Source organism: Protomyctophum bolini (genome assembly GCF_963924005.1).
Source record: "Protomyctophum bolini genome assembly, chromosome: 13".
NCBI classification, from domain to species: Eukaryota; Metazoa; Chordata; class Actinopteri; order Myctophiformes; family Myctophidae; genus Protomyctophum; species Protomyctophum bolini.
The window spans coordinates 40,572,978-40,597,578 of NC_137874.1; the positions used below are offsets into that span (position 1 = coordinate 40,572,978).

At 45.0% G+C, this 24,601-nt stretch overlaps 3 protein-coding genes across 3 annotated transcripts in view; 1 reads left to right on the plus strand and 2 right to left on the minus strand.

The window, feature by feature from the left end:
• Positions 1–24,601, plus strand: part of map7d2a (MAP7 domain containing 2a) — a gene marked incomplete at both ends in the record, with an annotated part of 57,091 nt that overhangs the window by 7,528 nt on the left and 24,962 nt on the right. Inside the window, 3 exons of the mRNA XM_080781208.1 lie at positions 21,335–21,498; positions 21,709–21,790; positions 23,581–23,682. Of these exons, the coding sequence (XP_080637334.1) occupies positions 21,335–21,498; positions 21,709–21,790; positions 23,581–23,682 (348 nt within the window). The remainder of the gene's footprint in view (positions 1–21,334; positions 21,499–21,708; positions 21,791–23,580; positions 23,683–24,601) is intronic.
• Positions 488–11,762, minus strand: LOC308327066 (uncharacterized protein). The gene is made up of 3 exons (XM_080780205.1): positions 10,175–11,762; positions 6,643–7,518; positions 488–2,413 (listed from the first exon to the last, which is right to left on the minus strand). Exons 1-3 carry the CDS (start codon positions 11,546–11,548, stop codon positions 1,160–1,162), a joined length of 3,504 nt encoding a protein of 1,167 aa, XP_080636331.1. The 5' UTR covers positions 11,549–11,762; the 3' UTR covers positions 488–1,159.
• On the minus strand, positions 17,643–19,328 carry LOC308327113 (E3 ubiquitin-protein ligase TRIM35-like; the record flags this gene model as incomplete). Its single annotated transcript, XM_080780282.1, has 1 exon — positions 17,643–19,328. The coding sequence occupies one exon, from the start codon at positions 19,326–19,328 to the stop codon at positions 17,925–17,927; it is 1,404 nt and encodes a 467-aa protein (XP_080636408.1). The 3' UTR covers positions 17,643–17,924.

The window sequence follows — 24,601 nt, forward strand, 5'->3', positions numbered from 1 at the left end:
TTATAGAAAACACTGTACATGGTTATAGAAAACACTGTACATGGTTATAGAAAACACTGTACATGGTTATAGAAAACACTGTACATGGTTATAGAAAACACTGTACATGGTTATAGAAAACACTGTACATGGTTATAGAAAACACTGTACATGGTTATAGAAAACACTGTACATGGTTATAGAAAACACTGTACATGGTTATAGAAAACACTGTACATGGTTATAGAAAACACTGTACATGGTTATAGAAAACACTGTACATGGTTATAGAAAACACTGTACATGGTTATAGAAAACACTGTACATGGTTATAGAAAACACTGTACATGCTTATAGAAAACACTGTACATGCTTATAGAAAACACTGTACATGGTTATAGAAAACACTGTACATGGTTATAGAAAACACTGTACATGGTTATAGAAAACACTGTACATGGTTATAGAAAACACTGTACATGGTTATAGAAAACACTGTACATGGTTATAGAAAACACTGTACATGGTTATAGAAAACACTGTACATGGTTATAGAAAACACTGTACATGGTTATAGAAAACACTGTACATGGTTATAGAAAAGAATGGAAACGGACAGTTTCGTATTGCAGCCGCCCGTACGTGCCGCTTGCTTTGAGAGCGGTTTTGAAGGAGTCTAGGGATTCACATTCACACACATCCACATGTCTTATCCAAAACAACTCATGACTTATTGCTTTTTAACCGATTAAAACCTGGAAAGCATCTGTGTCACTGTAGAGTTGGCTATTAAAAAATCACACCCGTGTGAAGTGAGGGGCGCTCTTATCATCGCACATCATCATCATCTCATACTGGCCAATCAGAATGCCTGTTGGTGCCGTTATTGGTTGGCTGATTTGCTCGTTTACATAATTATGACGTATACGTTTTCCCTTCAATGTCAATTATTACACAACAATATCTTGAAAGTGTGAGAAGTACTGATTTAGAAGGCTCATGTCGTAAAGGGTTAAAGTATACCTATAACCACCAATATTATAACTATTGCCACTGTCATCATCAATATCAGGTTATTAATGTTAACATTATTACCACTACTGATGTTTAATTTGTAGAAAATAAAAAGCATTTTTGATCAACATCATCATCATCATCATCATCATCATCATGTCCAGAGTTAGACAGATCTAGGTAAGATCTTCAGAGTATCAAAAGGACCAGTGTAAATGATTGGAAAGAGTGTGTCAGTGAACCTGTGTGTGAAGGTGTGTATGTGTGTGTTAGTATCAGGATCACAGAATGACAGCTTTCCTTCATTCCAGTCCAGTTGGACTCTGATCCTCTGAGGCTTCTGCTTCAATGAGAGAACAGTGAGTGACCCTGAGGAGTCTGCTGTGTATGTACCGTCACGTAACCTTATTATCCAGGATGGACCCCGTGTGGTTCCCTTCCTCTGAAAGGACTCTGCTAACACACCTACTACCCAGCGTGTATTGTCTCCAACCTCAACATCCCAGCTGTGACTCCCTGAGTTAAAGCCCTCAGAACCAAGGACAGCGCCGACCTGGTCAAATCTCTCTGGATTGTCAGGGAGCTTCTGTCTCTCTCCCCGTGTCACGCTGGTCAGATCATCAGACAGGGTGTATCCTGGATAGGCAGTGTTGGGGTCCAGAATGACAGGAGTGTAGGAGACAATGTCCTTCATCTTGTCCCAGACTCTGAAGGCCAGGTTGCCCAGGTGTTTGGCGACGTCTATCAGTGCTCCTGAGACCGGCTGTGGGTCCTGCAGTGTGAGCTGGACTCTCTCCATCGTGGTCTTGTAGTTCTGCAGGAATGAGACGTGTTCAGCTCTCAGCTCCTCCTCTATGGCTCTGATCGTGTGTGAAATGGTTGATATGTCTCTGTTCAGACCCTCCATCTTCTTCTTCATCATCTGACTCTTCTGCTGCTCTTCCTCCCTCAGTTCGGTGATCCTGGCCTCCTCTTCATCATGTAGAAACTGATGAAGCTTCTTAAACTGTTCCTTCATCTGCGTCTCTGTGTGTCGGGTCTGGAACGTAATGTGTTCTGTTGTTTGATCGTAGTTTGTTTTAGTTTTATTAAAGACCTCCAGTTTGTCCTGTAAAGGCTTCAGTGATTTCTGGACCTCCTCCTTGTGATCCAGAGCAGCTTGTCTCTCCTGTATGAAGGCCTCACACAGGTTCTTCAGAGCCAGGTTACGAGGTGGACGATCCGTCAAAGATATTTCCTTACAAACTGGACACTCCTTTATTGTCTTCTCTCGCCACCAGTCCTGCAGACAGGCTTTACAGAAGCTGTGGCTACAGGACAGCACAACGGGATCTTTGAAGATGTCACAGCACACGGGACAGGAATAGTCCTCTTCAGAGAGAGACGTTTTAAGCCGTTTAGCCATTTTAACAAACACTCGCTCACGCAGTCAACAAGGAACTCTGCCAGTCAGTCGTGGTAACTCTCCCTCTTCCAGAATGTTCCCTGAAGTTTACTTTCACTTTGAGTCCCGTTTCTTGTTGAAGTCCATTCAGTTGACAGACAGAGTCAGCAGCAGGTTCCAGTGGTCTGGGTCAGTATTAACTCCTGTAGCTTTTGGAAAGACAGTCTGTCCTTCCTCACTGGACGACGTTGTGTGTTTTATGGTGTCAGAGTGAACTTTGACTGTTCAAAGTGCTTTACAACAAACCGTACGCCTCACATTAACCCTTTAACAGCACCCCGACAGAGGCAGCCATGCACTGCCTGCTCTTTAGCAGCAGATAGGTGTTAAAGGACCACTTCACCACTTTTCAACCCATCTTCATATAATAGGTCCTCACTAATAATTATGATAAAATGGCAATTTTTTTCCCTACTCAGTCTGTGTCTCATAGGAGGGCTGTGCGCAGTTCAGATACCTGTCCACCAGTGACATCATCGATGAGGAATCCAAGCTATTAGAATTTGCAGGCTTTCGTGTTCTGAAAAGTTGCGATGCGAAAATGGAAGCCATCTTTCTCACGATGATACAAATCTAAACATTTTTGTGTAAAAAAAGTCTGCCTAAAGATGATGTCACTGGTGGACGGGTTTCTGAAGTGGCCACAGCCCTCCTATGAGACACATACTGAGTAGGAAAACAAATGCCATTTTATCATGATTATTAATATTATTAGTGAGGACCTGTTATATGAAGATAGGTTGAAAAGTGGTGAAGTGGTCCTTTAAGTGTCTCTGCCATGCATCAGGAACTAGCCTGGTTATAAAAATGTATTAACAGTTTGTAGAATAGGTGCAGTTCAAGGAAGTTACAGGTCAGTCAATACAAAATCTGCTAAGAGGATACCAGAAAAAAGCACTAAGACTTGTTTACATAAGGGTCCTCCATTTTCAATTCATCAGAACAAGACATACAAATAAACACTTCTATGCCAAAACAATAAACCATGATGTACACTAGTGTTTCCCCTATGTGTATTACTGTGTGGCCACCACCACACAACCATGACCAGCCACCACAGTGTGGTTTTCATTACTGTGTGGCCACCACCACACAGTCATGACCAGCCACCACAGTGTGGTTTACATTACTGTGTGGCCACCACCACACAACCATGACCAGCCACCACAGTGTGGTTTTCATTACTGTGTGGCCACCACCACACAGTCATGACCAGCCACCACAGTGTGGTTTACATTACTGTGTGGCCACCACCACACAACCATGACCAGCCACCACAGTGTGGTTTACATTACTGTGTGGCCACCACCACACAACCATGACCAGCCACCACAGTGTGGTTTACATTACTGTGTGGCCACCACCACACAACCATGACCAGCCTCCACAGTGTGGTTTACATTACTGTGTGGCCACCACCACACAACCATGACCAGCCACCACAGTGTGGTTTACATTACTGTGTGGCCACCACCACACAACCATGACCAGCCTCCACAGTGTGGTTTACATTACTGTGTGGCCACCACCACACAACCATGACCAGCCACCACAGTGTGGTTTACATTACTGTGTGGCCACCACCACACAGTCATGACCAGCCACCACAGTGTGGTTTACATTACTGTGTGGCCACCACCACACAGTCATGACCAGCCACCACAGTGTGGTTTACATTACTGTGTGGCCACCACCACACAGTCATGACCAGCCACCACAGTGTGGTTTACATTACTGTGTGGCCACCACCACACAACCATGACCAGCCACCACAGTGTGGTTTACATTACTGTGTGGCCACCACCACACAGTCATGACCAGCCACCACAGTGTGGTTTACATTACTGTGTGGCCACCACCACACAGTCATGACCAGCCACCACAGTGTGGTTTTCATTACTGTGTGGCCACCACCACACAACCATGACCAGCCACCACAGTGTGGTTTACATTACTGTGTGGCCACCACCACACAACCATGACCAGCCACCACAGTGTGATTTTCAGTAGGCGCCCACGAATAGGCAAAAGGGCAAATAACCACAAAAGACTGCAAAACAAAATCATAAAACTTTCACGCACGTGTGTGTGTGTGTGCACACAGGTTCTTTAATGAATCAATCCTGAACACAAACAGCAGGAAAACAAAGTCAGAGAATATCCTTTACAAACTTGTTCTTGGGACTAGTTTCTTTAACTCATTTTGGGCGGGAACCCCTTTTGGTGTTAGCATCATGTTATGCTTTAGCTATTGACAAATAGCAGATCTACAAGGTCATGCTTGTAGGTCTGATATTTTTGAAAAATCGAAGAACGACTGACATAGAAACATAGCTTTTTCAGAAAAGTGTCAGGATGTAGAAGACATTTTTAGAATCTGATCTCAGGTCAACATGGGTTAACCATTTAATTTTAGGCATTTAGCCAACGTTCTGATTGATTGATTTTGAAAAGTGTACAAACGGTTTGTAGAACAGTTCAAGGAAGTACAGGTCAATACAAAATCTACTAAGAGGATAAAACCCAGAAAAAAGCACTAAGACTTTCCATTTTCAATTCATCAGAACAAGACATACAAATAAACACTTCTATGCAAAATAAACAAAACAAACCAAACAAAACCCCATCATATACACCAGTGTTTCAACTATATGCATTATTAATTGTATGGCGGACCACCGCACAATCATGACAGCCACCACAGTAAGGGTTTAGTAGCCTAGTATAGGAGGTCGTGAAGAGGCCAAGAAAAGGTAAATAACGGCCCGGACGGTTAGCTCAACCGTCTGGGCACCTAGGCTGCCATGCCAGCCGGACGGTGTGCCGCGGGTTCGACTCCCGAGCCCGACGTGCCTTTGCCGCGTGTCTCTCTCCCCCCTTTCCTGTCTGTCTACTGTTCCCCCCCAAACTATCAGCCTCTGGCTGTACACGGCAGTGTTGTTTTCGTCGACTAAAACTAACGGACTACCTTTTTCCACTGACAAAAAACGAATGGAAACTAAATGAAAACTAAGCTATGGTGACTAAAACTAAGACTAAATATACTGACAATTTCGTCGACAAATAAAAACTAGACTAAAATGTTAGGAAGGGACTAGTGGACAAGAGATCCAGTATAAGTCATTTTACTCTTGGTTGCATGCTGAAAATAGCTGATCTATAGCTTGTAGATCGGCTATTTTCAGCAAGTGTAAAAACACTCATTACGACGGCATCAAGGCCCACCAAAAAAAAACATTTTAGTCGACTGAATCACCTGTAGATTTAGTCGACTTATGACATTTAGTCGACTAAAACAAGACTAACACTAAGACATTTCCAGGTGACTAAAATGTGACTAAAACTAAATTAAGTTTCATTCCAAAGACTGACTAAAACTAAAATCGAAATTTGCTGCCAAAAACAAAAATTATGGAAAATGTGTACATTGTAGGAAAGAAATTAGGGAGGAGGGACTTGAACAAGGTTTTGAAGGAGTCTAGGGATTCACATTCACACACATTCACATTTATTATCAAAAACAACGTATTGCTATTGGTTTAAATAAAAAAATAGCAGATCTACAAGCTCACAGCACGTGACTTCACTTTGTGCCACACTGTGAGCTTTGTACATGTTTATGAATACCGGTATTAAAAAATAACTCTTTAAAGTGTGAGAACTACTGATTTAGTAGGCATTTGCCTCAGGCCGTTAATGGGTTAATAAACCACCAACAACTACTGCCACTTTGATCATCAATATCAGGTTCTTAATGTTAACATTATTTCCACTACTGTTGTTTAATGTGTAGAAAATAAAAAGCGTTTTTGATCAAGACGTTCGTTCGTTCTATCTATCATTTATCATCGTCATCATCGTCTATACATTGTCCAGAGTTACACTGATCTAGGTAAGATCTTCAGAGGACCACCAGGACCAGTGGCAATGCATGGAAAGAGTGTGTCAGTGAACCTGTGTGTGACGGTGTGTATGTGTGTGTTAGTATCAGGATCACAGAATGACAGCTTTCCTTCATTCCAGTCCAGTTGGACTCTGATCCTCTGAGGCTTCTGCTTCACTGAGAGAACAGTGAGTGACCCTGAGAGCAATGCTCTGTATTTACCTTCACGTAAGTATATTATCCACCGTTGACCCCATGTGAGTCCCTTCCTCTGAAAGGACTCTGCTAACACACCCACAGTCCATTGTGTATTGTCTCCAACCTCAACATCCCAGCTGTGACTCCCTGAGTTAAAGCCCTCAGAACCAAGGACAAAGCCATAGTGGTCAAATCTCTCTGGATTGTCAGGGAGCTTCTGTCTCTCTCCCCCTGTCACGCTGGTCAGATCATCAGACAGGGTGTATTCTGGATGGGCAGTGTTGGGGTCCAGAATGACCGGAGTGTAGGAGACAATGTCCTTCATCTTGTCCCAGACTCTGAAGGCCAGGTTGCCCAGGTGTTTGGCCACGTCTATCAATGCTCCTGAGACCGGCTGTGGGTCCTGCAGTGTGAGCTGGACTCTCTCCATCGTGGTCTTGTAGTTCTGCAGGAATGAGATGTGTTCAGCTCTCAGCTCCTCCTCTATGGCTCTGATCGTGTGTGAAATGGTTGATATGTCTCTGTTCAGACCCTCCATCTTCTCCTTCATCATCTGACTCTTCTGCTGCTCTTCCTCCCTCAGTTCGGTGATCCTGGCCTCCTCTTCATCAAGTAGGAACTGATTTAGCTTCTTAAACTGTTCCTTCATCTGCGTCTCTGTGTGTCGGGTCTGGAACGTAATGTGTTCTGCTGTTTGATCGTAGTTTGTTTTAATTTTATTAAAGACCTCCAGTTTGTCCTGTAAAGGCTTCAGTGATTTCTGGACCTCCTCCTTGTGATCCAGAGCAGCTTGTCTCTCCTGTATGAAGGCCTCACACAGGTTCTTCAGAGCCAGGTTACGAGGTGGACGATCCGTCAAAGATATTGCCTTACAAACTGGACACTCCTTTATTGTCTTCTCTCGCCACCAGTCCTGCAGACAGGCTTTACAGAAGCTGTGGCTACAGGACAGGACAACGGGATCTTTGAAGATGTCACAGCACACGGGACAGGAATAGTCCTCTTCAGAGAGAGACGTTTTAAGCCGTTTAGCCATTTTAACAAACACTCGCTCACGCAGTCAACAAGGAACTCTGCCAGCCAGTCGTGGTAACTCTCCCTCTTCCAGAATGTTCCCTGAAGTTTACTTTCACTTTGAGTCCCGTTTCTTGTTAAAGTCCATTCCGTTGACAGACAGAGTCAGCAGCAGGTTCCAGTGGTCTGGGTCAGTATTAACTCCTGTAGCTTTTGGAAAGACAGTCTGTCCTTCCTCACTGGACGACGTTGTGTGTTTTATGGTGTCAGAGTGAACTTTGACTGTTCAAAGTGCTTTACAACAAACCGTACGCCTCACATTAACCCTTTAACAGCACCCCGACAGAGGCAGCCATGCACTGCCTGCTCTTTAGCAGCAGATAGGTGTTAAAGGACCACTTCACCACTTTTCAACCCATCTTCATATAATAGGTCCTCACTAATAATTATGATAAAATGGCAAAAAAAAATCCTACTCAGTCTGTGTCTCATAGGAGGGCTGTGGGCAGTTCAGATACCTGTCCACCAGTGACATCATCGATGAGGAATCCAAGCTATTAGAATTAGCAGGCTTTCGTGTTCTGAAAAGTTGCAATGCGAAAATGGAAGCCATCTTTCTCACGGTAATAACAATCTAAACATTTTTGTCAAAAAATCTTGTCTAAAGAAATTCTGCCTAAAGATGATGTCACTGGTGGACGGGTTTCTGAACTGCCCACAGCCCTCCTATGAGACACAGACTGAGTAGGGAAAACAAATGCCATTTTATCATGATTAATATTATTAGTGAGGACCTGTTATATGATTATGAAGATAGGTTGAAAAGTGGTGAAGTGGTCCTTTAAGTGTCTCTGCCATGCATCAGGAACTAGCCTGGTTATAAAAATGTATTAACAGTTTGTAGAATAGCTGCAGTTCAAGGAAGGTACAGGTCGGTCAATACAAAATCTGCTAAGAGGATAAAACCAGAAAAAAGCACTAAGACTTGTTTACATAAGGGTCCTCCATTTTCAATTCATCAGAACAAGACATACAAATAAACACTTCTATGCAAAATAAACAAAACAAACCAAAAAAAAACCCATCATATACACCAGTGTTTCAACTATATGCATTATTAATTGTATGGCGGACCACCGCACAATCATGACAGCCACCACAGTAAGGGTTTAGTAGCCTAGTATAGGAGGTCGTGAAGAGGCCAAGAAAAGGTAAATAACGGCCCGGGCGGTTAGCTCATCCGTCTGGGCACCTAGGCTGCCACGCCAGCCGGACGGCGTGCCCGCAGGTTCGACTCCCGAGCCCGACGTGCCTTTGCCGCGTGTCTCTCTCCGTCTCTCTCCCCCCTTTCCTGTTTCCTGTCTGTCTACTGTTCCCCCCCAAACTATCAGCCTCTGGCTGTACACGGCAGTGTTGTTTTCGTCGACTAAAACTAACGGACTATCTTTTTCCACTGACAAAAACGAATGGAAACTACATGAAAACTAAGCTATGATGACTAAAACTATAAGACTAAATATACTGACAATTTCGTCGACAAATAAAAACTAGACTAAAATGTTAGGAAGGGACTAGTGGACAAGAGATCCAGTATAAGTCATTTTACTCTTGGTTGCATGCAGAAAATAGCTGATCTATAGCTTGTAGATCGGCTATTTTCAGCAAGTGTAAAAACACTCATTACGACGGCATCAAGGCCCACCAAAAAAAAACATTTTAGTCGACTGAATCACCTGTAGATTTAGTCGACTTATGACATTTAGTCGACTAAAACTAGACTAACACTAAGACATTTCCAGGTGACTAAAATGTGACTAAAACTAAATTAAGTTTCATTCCAAAGACTATGACTAAAACTAAAATCGAAATTTGCTGCCAAAAACAAAAATAATGGAAAATGTGTACATTATAGGAAAGAAATTAGGGAGGAGGGACTTGGACGTTTTTACAGGGGCCAGTTTCGTATTGCAGTGCTTTTTGAGAGCGGTTTTTAAGGAGTCTAGGGATTCACATTCACACACATTCACATTTCTTATCCAAAACAACGTATTACTATTGGTTTAAATAAAAAAAATAGCAGATCTACAAGCTCACAGCACGTGACTTCACTTTGTGCCACACTGCGAGCTTTGTACATGTTTATGAATACCGGTATTAAAAAATAACTCTTTAATCCATTTTAGGCGTGAACCCCTTTTGGTGTTTTAAACATTATGTTATAATTTAGCTATTGAAAAATAGCAGATCTACAAGCTCATAGCGCGCCACCAAGTGGCGCGCTACGAGCTTGTAGGTCTGCTATTTTTTGAAGAATTGTGAAAATGTGGCACAAATCTTTGAATATATATATATATATATATATATATTATTTTAGAAGACTTATTTTTATTTCGACGTCAGGCCTAAATGGGTTAAAGTGTGAGAACTACTGATTTAGTAGGCATTTGCCTCAGACCGTTAATGGGTTAATAAACCACCAACAACTACTGCCACTTTGATCATCAATATCAGGTTCTTAATGTTAACATTATTTCCACTACTGTTGTTTAATGTGTAGAAAATAAAAAGCGTTTTTGATCAAGACGTTCGTTCGTTCTATCTATCATTTATCATCATCATCATCATCATGTCCAGAGTTAGACAGATCTAGGTAAGATCTTCAGAGGACCACCAGGACCAGTGCGAATCCATGGAAAGAGTGTGTCAGTGAACCTGTGTGTGAAGGTGTGTATGTGTGTGTTAGTATCAGGATCACAGAATGACAGCTTTCCTTCATTCCAGTCCAGTTGGACTCTGATCCTCTGAGGCTTCTGCTTCAATGAGAGAACAGTGAGTGACCCTGAGGAGGCTGCTCTGTATTTACCTTCCTGTAAGTATATTGTCCAGTATGGACCCGCTGTTTTTCCCTTCCTCTGAAGGGACTCTGATAACACACCTACATTCCAGCGTGTATTGTCTCCAACCTCAACATCCCAGCTGTGACTCCCTGAGTTAAAGCCCTCAGAACCAAGGACAAGGCCGACCTGGTCAAATCTCTCTGGATTGTCAGGGAGCTTCTGTATCTCTCCCCATGTCACGCTGGTCAGATCATCAGACAGGGTGTATCCTGGATGGGCGGTGTTGGGGTCCAGAATGACAGGAGTGTAGGAGACAATGTCCTTCATCTTGTCCCAGACTCTGAAGGCCAGGTTGCCCAGGTGTTTGGCCACGTCTATCAGTGCTCCTGAGACCGGCTGTGGGTCCTGCAGTGTGAGCTGGACTCTCTCCATCGTGGTCTTGTAGTTCTGCAGGAATGAGACGTGTTCAGCTCTCAGCTCCTCCTCTATGGCTCTGATCGTGTGTGAAATGGTTGATATGTCTCTGTTCAGACCCTCCATCTTCTTCTTCATCATCTGACTCTTCTGCTGCTCTTCCTCCCTCAGTTCGGTGATCCTGGCCTCCTCTTCATCATGTAGAAACTGATGAAGCTTCTTAAACTGTTCCTTCATCTGCGTCTCTGTGTGTCGGGTCTGGAACGTAATGTGTTCTGCTGTTTGGTCGTAGTTTGTTTTAGTTTTATTAAAGACCTCCAGTTTGTCCTGTAAAGGTTTCAGTGATTTCTGGACCTCCTCCTTGTAATCCAGAGCAGCTTCATCGACGGGCCTGATTCTGTGGCCGGTGTGTTTTTTAGAATCTCGACACACAAGACACACTGGCTGTTGACATTCCAGACAGAACAGTTTGAGTTTCTCAGCATGCAGACTGCAGAGATCCTCAGAGCCTGCTGACGTTCTCTGATGTCTCTCCTGTGTGAAGGCCTCACACAGGTTCTTCAGAGCCAGGTTACGAGGTGGACGATCCGTCAAAGATATTTCCTTACAAACTGGACACTCCTTTATTATCTTCTCTCGCCACCAGTCCTGCAGACAGGCTTTACAGAAGCTGTGGCTACACAACAGCACAACGGGATCTTTAAAGATGTCACGGCACACAGGACAGGAATAGTCCTCTTCAGAGAGAGACGACTTGGAAGCCATTTTAACAAACACTCGCTCACGCAGTCAACAAGGAACTCTGCCAGTCAGTCGTGGTAACTCTCCCTCTTCCAGAATGTTCCCTGAAGTTTACTTTCACTTTGAGTCCCGTTTCTTGTTGAAGTCCATTCAGTTGACAGACAGAGTCAGCAGCAGGTTCCAGTGGTCTGGGTCAGTATTAACTCCTGTAGCTTTAGTAAAGACAGTCTGTCCTTCCTCACTGGACGACGTCGTGTGTTTGATCAGAATGTGAATCTGATCGTCTGTCTCACTATGAGTCAGGCAAGAGGTGGAGCTGCCTTTGACAGACCTGTTGTGAAATGCGCACGCCCACACATGCAGGTGTACTGTGCACACACACACACACACACACACACACACACACACACACACCGTAGACTCCACACATTGAATTGTTTGAATGAGAAAGGACGGTCTTTTTATATTTATTATATTTAGTACAGACAATAAAGGTAGCAGAATGAAAAGGTTGTGTTCTTATGGTGTCAGAGTGAACTTTGACTGTTCAAAGTGCTTTACAACAAACCGTACGCCTCACATTAACCCTTTAACAGCACCACAACAGAGGCAGCCATGCACTGCCTGCTCTTTAGCAGCAGATAGGTGTTAAAGGACCACTTCACCACTTTTCAACCCATCTTCATATAATAGGTCCTCACTAATAATTATGATAAAATGGCAAAAAAAAGTCCTACTCAGTCTGTGTCTCATAGGAGGGCTGTGGGCAGTTCAGATACCTGTCCACCAGTGACATCATCGATGAGGAATCCAAGCTATTAGAATTTGCAGGCTTTCGTTTTCTGAAAAGTTGCGATGCGAAAATGGAAGCCATCTTTCTCACGATGATACAAATCTAAACATTTTTGTGTAAATAAATTCTGCCTAAAGATGATGTCACTGGTGGACGGGTTTCTGAAGTGGCCACAGCCCTCCTATGAGACACATACGGAGTAGGAAAACAAATGCCATTTTATCATGATTATTATTATTATTAGTGAGGACCTGTTATATGAAGATAGGTTGAAAAGTGGTGAAGTGGTCCTTTAAGTGTCTCTGCCATGCAGGCAGGAACTAGCCTGGTTATAAAAATGTATTAACAGTTTGTAGAATAGGTGCAGTTCAAGGAAGGTACAGGTCAGTCAATACAAAATCTGCTAAGAGGATAATACCACAAAAAAGCACTAAGACTTGTTTAAATAAGGGTCCTCCATTTTCAATTAATCAGAACAAGACATACAAATAAACACTTCTATGCCAAAACAATAAACCATGATGTGCACTAGTGTTTCCCCTATGTGTATTACTGTGTGGCCACCACCACACAACCATGACCAGCCACCACAGTGTGGTTTTCATTACTGTGTGGCCACCACCACACAACCATGACCAGCCACCACAGTGTGGTTTACATTACTGTGTGGCCACCACCACACAACCATGACCAGCCACCACAGTGTGGTTTACATTACTGTGTGGCCACCACCACACAGTCATGACCAGCCACCACAGTGTGGTTTTACATTACTGTGTGGCCACCACCACACAGTCATGACCAGCCACCACAGTGTGGTTTTCATTACTGTGTGGCCACCACCACACAGTCATGACCAGCCACCACAGTGTGGTTTACATTACTGTGTGGCCACCACCACACAACCATGACCAGCCACCACAGTGTGGTTTTCATTACTGTGTGGCCACCACCACACAACCATGACCAGCCACCACAGTGTGGTTTTCATTACTGTGTGGCCACCACCACACAACCATGACCAGCCACCACAGTGTGGTTTTACATTACTGTGTGGCCACCACCACACAACCATGACCAGCCACCACAGTGTGGTTTACATTACTGTGTGGCCACCACCACACAACCATGACCAGCCACCACAGTGTGGTTTTACATTACTGTGTGGCCACCACCACACAATCATGACCAGCCACCACAGTGTGGTTTTACATTACTGTGTGGCCACCACCACACAACCATGACCAGCCACCACAGTGTGGTTTACATTACTGTGTGGCCACCACCACACAACCATGACCAGCCACCACAGTGTGGTTTTACATTACTGTGTGGCCACCACCACACAATCATGACCAGCCACCACAGTGTGGTTTACATTACTGTGTGGCCACCACCACACAACCATGACCAGCCACCACAGTGTGGTTTACATTACTGTGTGGCCACCACCACACAGTCATGACCAGCCACCACAGTGTGGTTTACATTACTGTGTGGCCACCACCACAGTGTGGTTTTCATTACTGTGTGGCCACCACCACACAACCATGACCAGCCACCACAGTGTGGTTTACATTACTGTGTGGCCACCACCACACAACCATGACCAGCCACCACAGTGTGGTTTACATTACTGTGTGGCCACCACCACACAGTCATGACCAGCCACCACAGTGTGGTTTTACATTACTGTGTGGCCACCACCACACAGTCATGACCAGCCACCACAGTGTGGTTTTCATTACTGTGTGGCCACCACCACACAACCATGACCAGCCACCACAGTGTGGTTTTCATTACTGTGTGGCCACCACCACACAGTCATGACCAGCCACCACAGTGTGGTTTACATTACTGTGTGGCCACCACCACACAACCATGACCAGCCACCACAGTGTGGTTTTCATTACTGTGTGGCCACCACCACACAACCATGACCAGCCACCACAGTGTGGTTTTCATTACTGTGTGGCCACCACCACACAACCATGACCAGCCACCACAGTGTGGTTTTACATTACTGTGTGGCCACCACCACACAACCATGACCAGCCACCACAGTGTGGTTTTACATTACTGTGTGGCCACCACCACACAACCATGACCAGCCACCACAGTGTGGTTTACATTACTGTGTGGCCACCACCACACAACCATGACCAGCCACCACAGTGTGGTTTTACATTACTGTGTGGCCACCACCACACAATCATGACCAGCCACCACAGTGTGGTTTTACATTACTGTGTGGCCACCACCACACAACCATGACCAGCCACCACAGTGTGGTTTTACATTACTGTGTGGCCACCACCACACAATCATGACCAGCCACCACAGTGTGGTTTTACATTACTGTGTGGCCACCACCACACAACCATGACCAGCCACCACAGTGTGGTTTACATTACTGTGTGGCCACCACCACACAACCATGACCAGCCACCACAGTGTGGTTTTACATTACTGTGTGGCCACCACCACACAATCATGACCAGCCACCACAGTGTGGTTTACATTACTGTGTGGCCACCACCACACAGTCATGACCAGCCACCACAGTGTGGTTTTCATTACTGTGTGGCCACCACCACACAACCATGACCAGCCACCACAGTGTGGTTTTCATTACTGTGTGGCCACCACCACACAGTCATGACCAGCCACCACAGTGTGGTTTACATTACTGTGTGGCCACCACCACACAACCATGACCAGCCACCACAGTGTGGTTTTCATTACTGTGTGGCCACCACCACACAACCATGACCAGCCACCACAGTGTGGTTTTCATTACTGTGTGGCCACCACCACACAACCATGACCAGCCACCACAGTGTGGTTTTACATTACTGTGTGGCCACCACCACACAACCATGACCAGCCACCACAGTGTGGTTTACATTACTGTGTGGCCACCACCACACAACCATGACCAGCCACCACAGTGTGGTTTTACATTACTGTGTGGCCACCACCACACAATCATGACCAGCCACCACAGTGTGGTTTTACATTACTGTGTGGCCACCACCACACAACCATGACCAGCCACCACAGTGTGGTTTTACATTACTGTGTGGCCACCACCACACAATCATGACCAGCCACCACAGTGTGGTTTTACATTACTGTGTGGCCACCACCACACAACCACACAATCATGACCAGCCACCACAGTGTGGTTTTACATTACTGTGTGGCCACCACCACACAACCACCACACAACCATGACCAGCCACCACAGTGTGGTTTACATTACTGTGTGGCCACCACCACACAACCATGACCAGCCACCACAGTGTGGTTTTACATTACTGTGTGGCCACCACCACACAATCATGACCAGCCACCACAGTGTGGTTTACATTACTGTGTGGCCACCACCACACAACCATGACCAGCCACCACAGTGTGGTTTACATTACTGTGTGGCCACCACCACACAGTCATGACCAGCCACCACAGTGTGGTTTACATTACTGTGTGGCCACCACCACACAATCATGACCAGCCACCACAGTGTGGTTTTACATTACTGTGTGGCCACCACCACACAACCATGACCAGCCACCACAGTGTGGTTTTCATTACTGTGTGGCCACCACCACACAACCATGACCAGCCACCACAGTGTGGTTTTACATTACTGTGTGGCTACCACCACACAACCATGACCAGCCACCACAGTGTGGTTTACATTACTGTGTGGCCACCACCACACAACCATGACCAGCCACCACAGTGTGATTTTCAGTAGGCGCCCACGAATAGGCAAAAAAAGGGCCATTAACCACAAAAGACTGCAAAACAAAATCATAAAACTTTCACGCACGTATGTGTGTGTGTGTGTGTGTGCACAGGTTCTTTAATGAATCAATCCTTCCTGAACACAAACAGCAGGAAAACAAAGTCAGAGAATATCCTTTACAAACTTGTTCTTGGGACTAGTTTCTTTAACCCATTTTGGGCGGGAACCCCTTTTGGTGTTAGCATCATGTTATGCTTTAGCTATTGACAAATAGCAGATCTACAAGGTCATGCTTGTAGGTCTGCTATTTTTGAAAAATCGAAGAACAACTGACATAGAAACATAGCTTTTTCAGAAAAGTGTCAGGATGTAGAAGACATTTTTAGAATCTGATCTCAGGTCAAAATGGGTTAACCATTTAAATGTAGGCATTTAGCCAACGTTCTGATTGATTGATTTTGAAAAGTGTACAAACGGTTTGTAGAACAGTTCAAGGAAGTACAGGTCAATACAAAATCTACTAAGAGGATAAAACCCAGAAAAAAGCACTAAGACTTTCCATTTTCAATTCATCAGAACAAGACATACAAATAAACACTTCTATGCAAAATAAACAAAACAAACCAAACAAAACCCCATCATATACACCAGTGTTTCAACTATATGCATTATTAATTGTATGGCGGACCACCGCACAATCATGACAGCCACCACAGTAAGGGTTTAGTAGCCTAGTATAGGAGGTCGTGAAGAGGCCAAGAAAAGGTAAATAACGGCCCGGACGGTTAGCTCAACCGTCTGGGCACCTAGGCTGCCACGCCAGCCGGACGGCGTGCCGCGGGTTCGACTCCCGAGCCCGACGTGCCTTTGCCGCGTGTCTCTCTCCCCCTTTCCTGTCTGTCTACTGTTCCCCCCCCCCAAACTATCAGCCTTTGGCTGTACGCGGCAGTGTTATTTTCGTCGACTAAAACTAACGGACTATCTTTTTCCACTGACAAAAACGAATGGAAACTAAATGAAAACTAAGCTATGATGACTAAAACTATAAGAATAAATATACTGACAATTTCGTCGACAAATAAAAACTAGACTAAAATGTTAGGAAGGGACTAGTGGACAAGAGATCCACTATAAGTCATTTTACTCTTGGTTGCATGCTGAAAATAGCTGATCTATAGCTTGTAGATCGGCTATTTTCAGCAAGTGTTAAAACACTCATTACGACGGCATCAAGGCCCACCAAAAAAAAACATTTTAGTCGACTAAATCACCTGTAGATTTAGTCGACTAAAACTAGACTAACACTAAGACATTTCCAGGTGACTAAAATGTGACTAAAACTAAATTAAGTTTCATTCCAAAGACTATGACTAAAACTAAAATCGAAATGTGCTGCCAAAAACAACAGTGGTACAAAAATAATGGAAAATGTGTACATTATAGGAAAGAAATTAGGGAGGAGGGACTTGGACGTTTTTACAGGGGCCAGTTTCGTATTGCAGCCGCCCGTAAGTGCCCGTAAGTGTAGGTCTTGCTATTTTTTTAAGAATTGTGAAAATGAGGCACAAATCTTTGAATATATATATATTCTTTTAGAAGACTTTTATTTTTATTTCGACGTCAGGCCTAAATGGGTTAAAGTGTGAGAACTACTGATTTAGTAGGCATTTGACTCAGGCCGTTAATGGGTTAATAAACCACCAATATTATACCAACAACTACTGCCACTTTGATCATCAATATCAGGTTCTTAATGTTAACATTATTTCCACTACTGTTGTTTAATGTGTAGAAAATAAAAAGCGTTTTTGATCAAGACGTTCGTTCGTTCTATCTATCATTTATCATCGTCATCATCGTCTATTCATTGTCCAGAGTTTCACAGATCTAGGTAAGATCTTCAGAGTAGCACCAGGACCAGTGGCAATGACTGGAAAGAGTGTGTCAGTGAACCTGTGTGTGACGGTGTGTATGTGTGTGTTAGTATCAGGATCACAGAATGACAGCTTTCCTTCATTCCAGTCCAGTTGGACTCTGATCCTCTGAGGCTTCTGCTTCAATGAGAGAACAGTGAGTGACCCAGAGGAGCGTGCTCTGTATGTACCTTCATGTATGTATATTGTCCACCGTTGACCCCATGTGGTTCCCTTCCTCTGGTAGGACTCTGCTAACACACCTACATGCCAGAGTGTATTGTCTCCAACCTCAACATCCCAGCTGTGACTCCCTGAGTTAAAGCCCTCAGAACCAAGGACATAGGGAAGCTTGTCAAATCTCTCTGGATTGTCAGGGAGCTTCTGTCTCTCTCCCTGTGTCACGCTGGTCAGATCATCAGACAGGGTGTATTCTGGATGGGCAGTGTTGGGGTCCAGAACGACAGGAGTGTAGGAGACAATGTCCTTCATCTTGTCCCAGACTCTGAAGGCCAGGTTGCCCAGGTGTTTGGCCACGTCTATCAGTGCTCCTGAGACCAGCTGTGGGTCCTGCAGTGTGAGCTGGACTCTCTCCATCGTGGTCTTGTAGTTCTGCAGGAATGAGATGTGTTCAGCTCTCAGCTCCTCCTCTATGGCTCTGATCGTGTGTGAAATGGTTGATATGTCTCTGTTCAGACCCTCCATCTTCTTCTTCATCATCTGACTCTTCTGCTGCTCTTCCTCCCTCAGTTCGGTGATCCTGGCCTCCTCTTCATCATGTAGAAACTGATGAAGCTTCTTAAACTGTTCCTTCATCTGCGTCTCTGTGTGTCGGGTCTGGAACGTAATGTGTTCTGCTGTTTGATCGTAGTTTGTTTTAGTTTTATTAAAGACCTCCAGTTTGTCCTGTAAAGGCTTCAGTGATTTCTGGACCTCCTCCTTGTGATCCAGAGCAGCTTCATCGACGGGCCTGATTCTGTGGCCGGTGTGTTTTTTAGAATCTCGACACACAAGACACACTGGCTGTTGACATTCCAGACAGAACAGTTTGAGTTTCTCAGCATGCAGACTGCAGAGATCCTCAGAGCCTGCTGACGTTCTCTGATATCTCTCCTTTGTGAAGGCCTCACACAGCTTCTTCAGAGCCAGGTTACGAGGTGGACGATCTGTCAAAGATATTTCCTTACAAACTGGACACTCCTTTATTGTCTTCTCTCGCCACCAGTCCTGCAGACAGGCTTTACAGAAGCTGTGGCTACAGGACAGGAGAACAGGATCTTTGAAGATGTCACAGCACACATGACAGGAATAGTCCTCTTCAGAGAGAGACGACTTGGAAGCCATTTTAACAAACACTCGCTCACGCAGTCAACAAGGAACTCTGCCAGTCAGTCGTGGTAACTCTCCCTCTTCCAGAATGTTCCCTGAAGTCTACTTTCACTTTGAGTCGCGTTTCTTGTTGAAGTCCATTCAGTTGACAGACAGAGTCAGCAGCAGGTTCCAGTGGTCTGGGTCAGTATTAACTCCTGTAGCTTTTGGAAAGACAGTCTGTCCTTCCTCACTGGACGACGTCGTGTGTTTGATCTGAATGTGATTCTGATCGTCTGTCTCACTATAGAGTCAGGCAAGAGGTGGAGCTGCCTTTGACAGACCTGTTGTGAAGTGCACACGCCCACACATGCAGGTGTACTGTGCGCACACACACACACACACACACACACACACACACACATGAACAGAAGAGGCAAAGACACAAGAAACATGTTGGCCACAAACAGCAGAGAGAACGAATGAAGCTCGCTCACACTCACGTATAATATTAGTCACGATAACAGAGACGGCATTATAAATGAGTGTGAATCAATGACGCAAAATAATCATTCCTGGTGTGTGTGTGTGTGCGCGGGCCTTCATCGGCCAAAACATGATAAATGAGTGCCACCGTGATCTTAAATGTATTAAAGTATTTGGAGTATTGGGAGGACAGAACGCAGACACACGGTCGCCCGAGTCACACCCGGTCGAACCTGCCTAGCGTGGTTTACCACTCCCCCTTGAAATCGCACTGCATCTTCTTTCTCTCCCAGAATGGAATGAGAAAAAGCTTGTGTGTGTGTGTGTGTGTGTGTGTGTGTGTGCGTGTAATAATGTTAACATTATTAACCTGATATTGATGATGACAGTGGCAGTATAGTTGTTGGTTTAATATTGGTTTATTAACCCATTAACGGCCTGCAGGTAAATGCCTACTAAATCAGTAGTTCTCACACTTTAAAGAGTATTTTTTTTAAATGTTCACAAACATGTACAGAGCTCACAGTGTGGCACGAAGTGAAGTCACGGGCTTGTAGATTTGCTGTTTTTGAATAGCCAACGCTAAAATGTAAAGTGACACAGATGCTTTCTGGGTTTTAAATCTGTTAAAAACCAATAGTAATACGTTGTTTTGGATAAGCGATTAGAATTGCTGCATCCCGCGTTGTTTAATAAAAAGCATTTTTATCCGAGCGCCCCGGCTACTTTTTTCAAACGGGGTTCGTTTGGGAAATCCACAGTTGCACACCGGGAGCGCACTCGCCTATTAGTCTGTATTGGCAGGGCGGTCAGCGTACCTATATCGAACACACCTCCCGACCGATAGGGGCGCGTAGTTGAAAGCCAATGGCAAAATAACAGCTCGGATAAAAATGCTTTTTATTAAACAACGCGGGATGCTGCAATTCTAATCGCTGGAGCAGCCACTAACTAACACCCGTGGGACAAATTGTGAGTACTTTATATTTTAATTCAGAATGTTTATATATATATACGTTTTGATTGTAAATGTAGCAAGCGCAAAAAACAGGGTGCAGTTACGTCATGACTCTCGTATGAATACGAGAGTCATGAATCATGGCTAGCACTATACCTGCATCGAGTGACCTTGGTACATAGAATTTGATCTATTGAAGATTCTGACCTTCAAATGTACATAATTTTTTGTTTTGATTGTATTGCTGTATTGTTGTATTGTTCTTTCTGCTTTGGCAATGTAAACGTATGTGTTTTCTCATGCCAATAAAGCCCTTTGAATTGTTTCTGGCGCCCCCTACTGGCATTAATAAGTCACATACTCGTGCTCATGACCACCGATACATACATAGGTGTGTGTGTGTGTGTGTGTGTGTGTGTACAGTACACGGACATTGCTGGTTGTAGGAGTGGTTGCAGCACCACTCAAAAAAGGGCACGCATGAAAACGGGACCCTGTTTCTTTTGTGCGTTTTTGTTTAGACGTTGAGTGTTCTTCGTGTGTGTGTGTGTGTGTGTGTGTGTGTGTGTGTGTGTGTGTGTGTGTGTGTCACACACAGCGGCTCGGGAGCAGCTGCTCCGGGAGAAGGAGCGCCGGGCGCGGCTGCAGTACGAGCGCACGGTGGAGGAGCGCTGGCGGCGTCTGGAGGAGCAGCGGCAGAGGGAGGAGCAGCGCCGCGTGGCCGTGGAGGAGAAACGGCGCCAGCAGCTGGAGGAGGACAAGGTCCGTGTGTGTGTGTGTGTGTGTGTGTGTGTAGCCGACGACGGCCATTTTGTTTTTGTTTTTTTGAACCCATTCTGACCTGAGATCAGATTCATACGAGGTTTCCACTGGACACACACTGGTCTGATGAACCCACGGGTGTAACCCTGACCGTGAGTAAAGACAGTAGATTCATCACCGCTGTGTGTATGTTGTGTTGTTGTCCTGTAGGAGCGTCTGGAGGCTCTGATGAGACGCTCCATGGAGAGGAGTCTGCAGCTGGAGCAGAGGACCCGCCGCTGGAACCGCTGTGGTACGCCTTAACCCGCTCTGACCTGAGATCAGATTCTATGAATGAACCGCTGTGGTACGCCTTAACCCCACTCTGACCTGAGATCAGATTCTATGAATGAACCGCTGTGGTACGCCTTAACCCGCTCTGACCTGAGATCAGATTCTATAAATGAACCGCTGTGGTACGCCTTAACCCCGCTCTGACATGAGATCAGATTCTATGAATGAACCGCTGTGGTACGCCTTAACCCCACTCTGACCTGAGATCAGATTCTATGAATGAACCGTTGTGGTACGCCTTAACCCGCTCTGACCTGAGATCAGATTCTATAAATGAACCGCTGTGGTAGTAGTACGCCTTAACCCGTTCTGACCTGAGATCAGATTCTATAAATGAACCACTGTGCTCCCGAAGGTATGCCTTAACTAACCCGTTCTGACCTGAGATCAGATTCTATAAATGAACCACTGTGCTCCCGAAGGTACGCCTTAACTAACCCGTTCTGACCTGAGATCAGATTCTATAAATGAACCGCTGTGCTACCGGAGGTACGCCTTAACTAACCCGTTCTGACCTGAGATCAGATTCTATAAATGAACCGCTGTGCTGCCGGAGGTACGCCTTAACTAACCCGTTCTGACCTGAGATCAGATTCTATAAATGAACCGCTGTGCTGCCGGAGGTACGCCTTTAACCCATTCTGACCTGAGATCAGATTCTATAAATGAACCGCTGTGCTGCCGGAGGTACGCCTTTAACCCATTCTGACCTGAGATCAGATTCTAACGCACAGAAGCATGGTGGTTCTTTAACCCATTTATGCTTGACGTCGAAATTTTAAAAATGTATTTTTTTTTCTGAAAAGTTTCTGAATGGATGGTGACGTTAATCAAGAGATATGAGAATGTAATGATGGGATGGATTGTGTTATGTTACAGCAGGTCAACTGTTGGACAGTAGACTGGTTGCATTATGAGAGTGAGTGCGTGAGTGCGTGCGTGCGTGCGTGCGTGCTTGTGTGCGTGTGTGAGGAGAGAGAGAGAGAGAAGCGGAAGTCCCTTTTCCACCAAAACAGATATAGAACCGGTCCCGTTCTAGGTTCTTGGACCCGGGTTGTGTTTCCAGAATGTTTCAAGCATGACTGGAAATGACTTGGGGGAATGGTTGAGACAAAGCCGGTGACCTTGCATGTGCTTCTCCCGCCCAGCTTTCCGACCTTCTGTCTGAAGTCAGAAGGAGCCCAGTCATGTTCACTATTCAGTAGCAGTGGAATGACCTTCTGTCTGAAGTCAGAAGGAGCCCAGTCATGTTCACTGTTCAGTAGCAGTGGAATAAATTGACCTCAGAGAGTTCTACCCGACGACAGGCTTGTGATGAAAGACAGAATAATAATGCGAGACATGGCCAAAGCATTTCTGGGGGTCCCCATAACGTGTTTTTCAGTTGCTTCGTGTTGATATTCTGTGCACTCAATTAATTATTTCAAACTTGGTGTCAGTAAAAAAAGGTAACATCACAGGTCATGGTGACTGCAGGGCAGGTTTGTTTTTTTCTTTTATTCAAATTCAACATAAACGAGGCGGAACCAGGGGGCGGGACCAGGGCAGAAAGAACCTGCTGGTTAGTCAGTCAGGGACCAATCAGAAGACTGACAAATGGTCAATTGGTAGTTGTGTCGCCTCCCCTTTCTGAAGACTCGTTGGGGGACGGAGTGTGTATTTGCGCTTAATGCTCTGATGTCTCTGCTCTGCCCCCCCCCCCCTCCCCGCCCCTCCGCCCTGCTGCCCTCTGCTGGTCTGGCTGTGTAGGTGACAGTGAGAATGCCCCGCCCCCTTTCTTCTCCTCCTCCTTCGCTGCCTCCGCCTTTCCCCATGGCATTGCCCGCCCCCTTCCTGCTTCCAGCGAATCTGGTAAAGTTGTGCCCCTTCAACCCCCACCCACCCGCCCCACCCCTCTAATCCACCCGTCCCCCAATCAATCACCACCACCTATACCCTCGTCCCATATCACTGCATCTCTCAATCGTCCCCATGTCATCTGTCCCGGGTTTATGTCTGTTGTGTTTGTTTTGTTTATTTGTTTGTTTGCCTTTTAGTTTTAGTCTTACGTCTAAAACGTGGTGACATCTATACGTTCAATGGTATGGGCTAGAAGATTACAGGGATGTCAAACTCAAATACACGGTGGGCCAAAATAAATAAATTGGTAGAAGTCGAGGGCCGGACTGTGTTTCAACACACGGGCCACCGCGGTCAGGACGACGTCCCAGGCAAGTAGCAAAAAAAGTAAATGCATTTAAAACTGAAAATGCATTATTAAGCTCAGTTCTAATACTAATTAAATATCATCCCACGGGCCAAAGATAACTCATTCACGGGCATGATTTGGCCCCCGGGGCCTTGAGTTTGACATATATGGGCTAGAACAACAGAGAAAACAAGCCTGTATACAGCCACTGTTTTGAACTCAAATCAAACGCGGTCATAATGTGTTTAGTTTTAGTTTATTTGCACGTTCTGTATACATTTTTACATGATAAAAACGGAAAGGAACACGAATCTAAATCAAAACACGATGTTCCGGAAAGGCGGAAATACCCAGAAGGGCTTGTGGAGTGGCCTTATAGTGGAACTATAAGGTGTCAATGAATATATCTCTAACAACAAAAACAGTAATAACAATAATAATAATAAATATGAGGTCTTTGTTCTGCCATGCCGTTCTATTTTCTTTTTTTTAATCCTTGAATTATTGTTTTGGCCCGTTTGTAGTTTAATTTAGATGTCACCACCAGACCATGTTATCGGTATATGGGCAGAGATCTCTGAT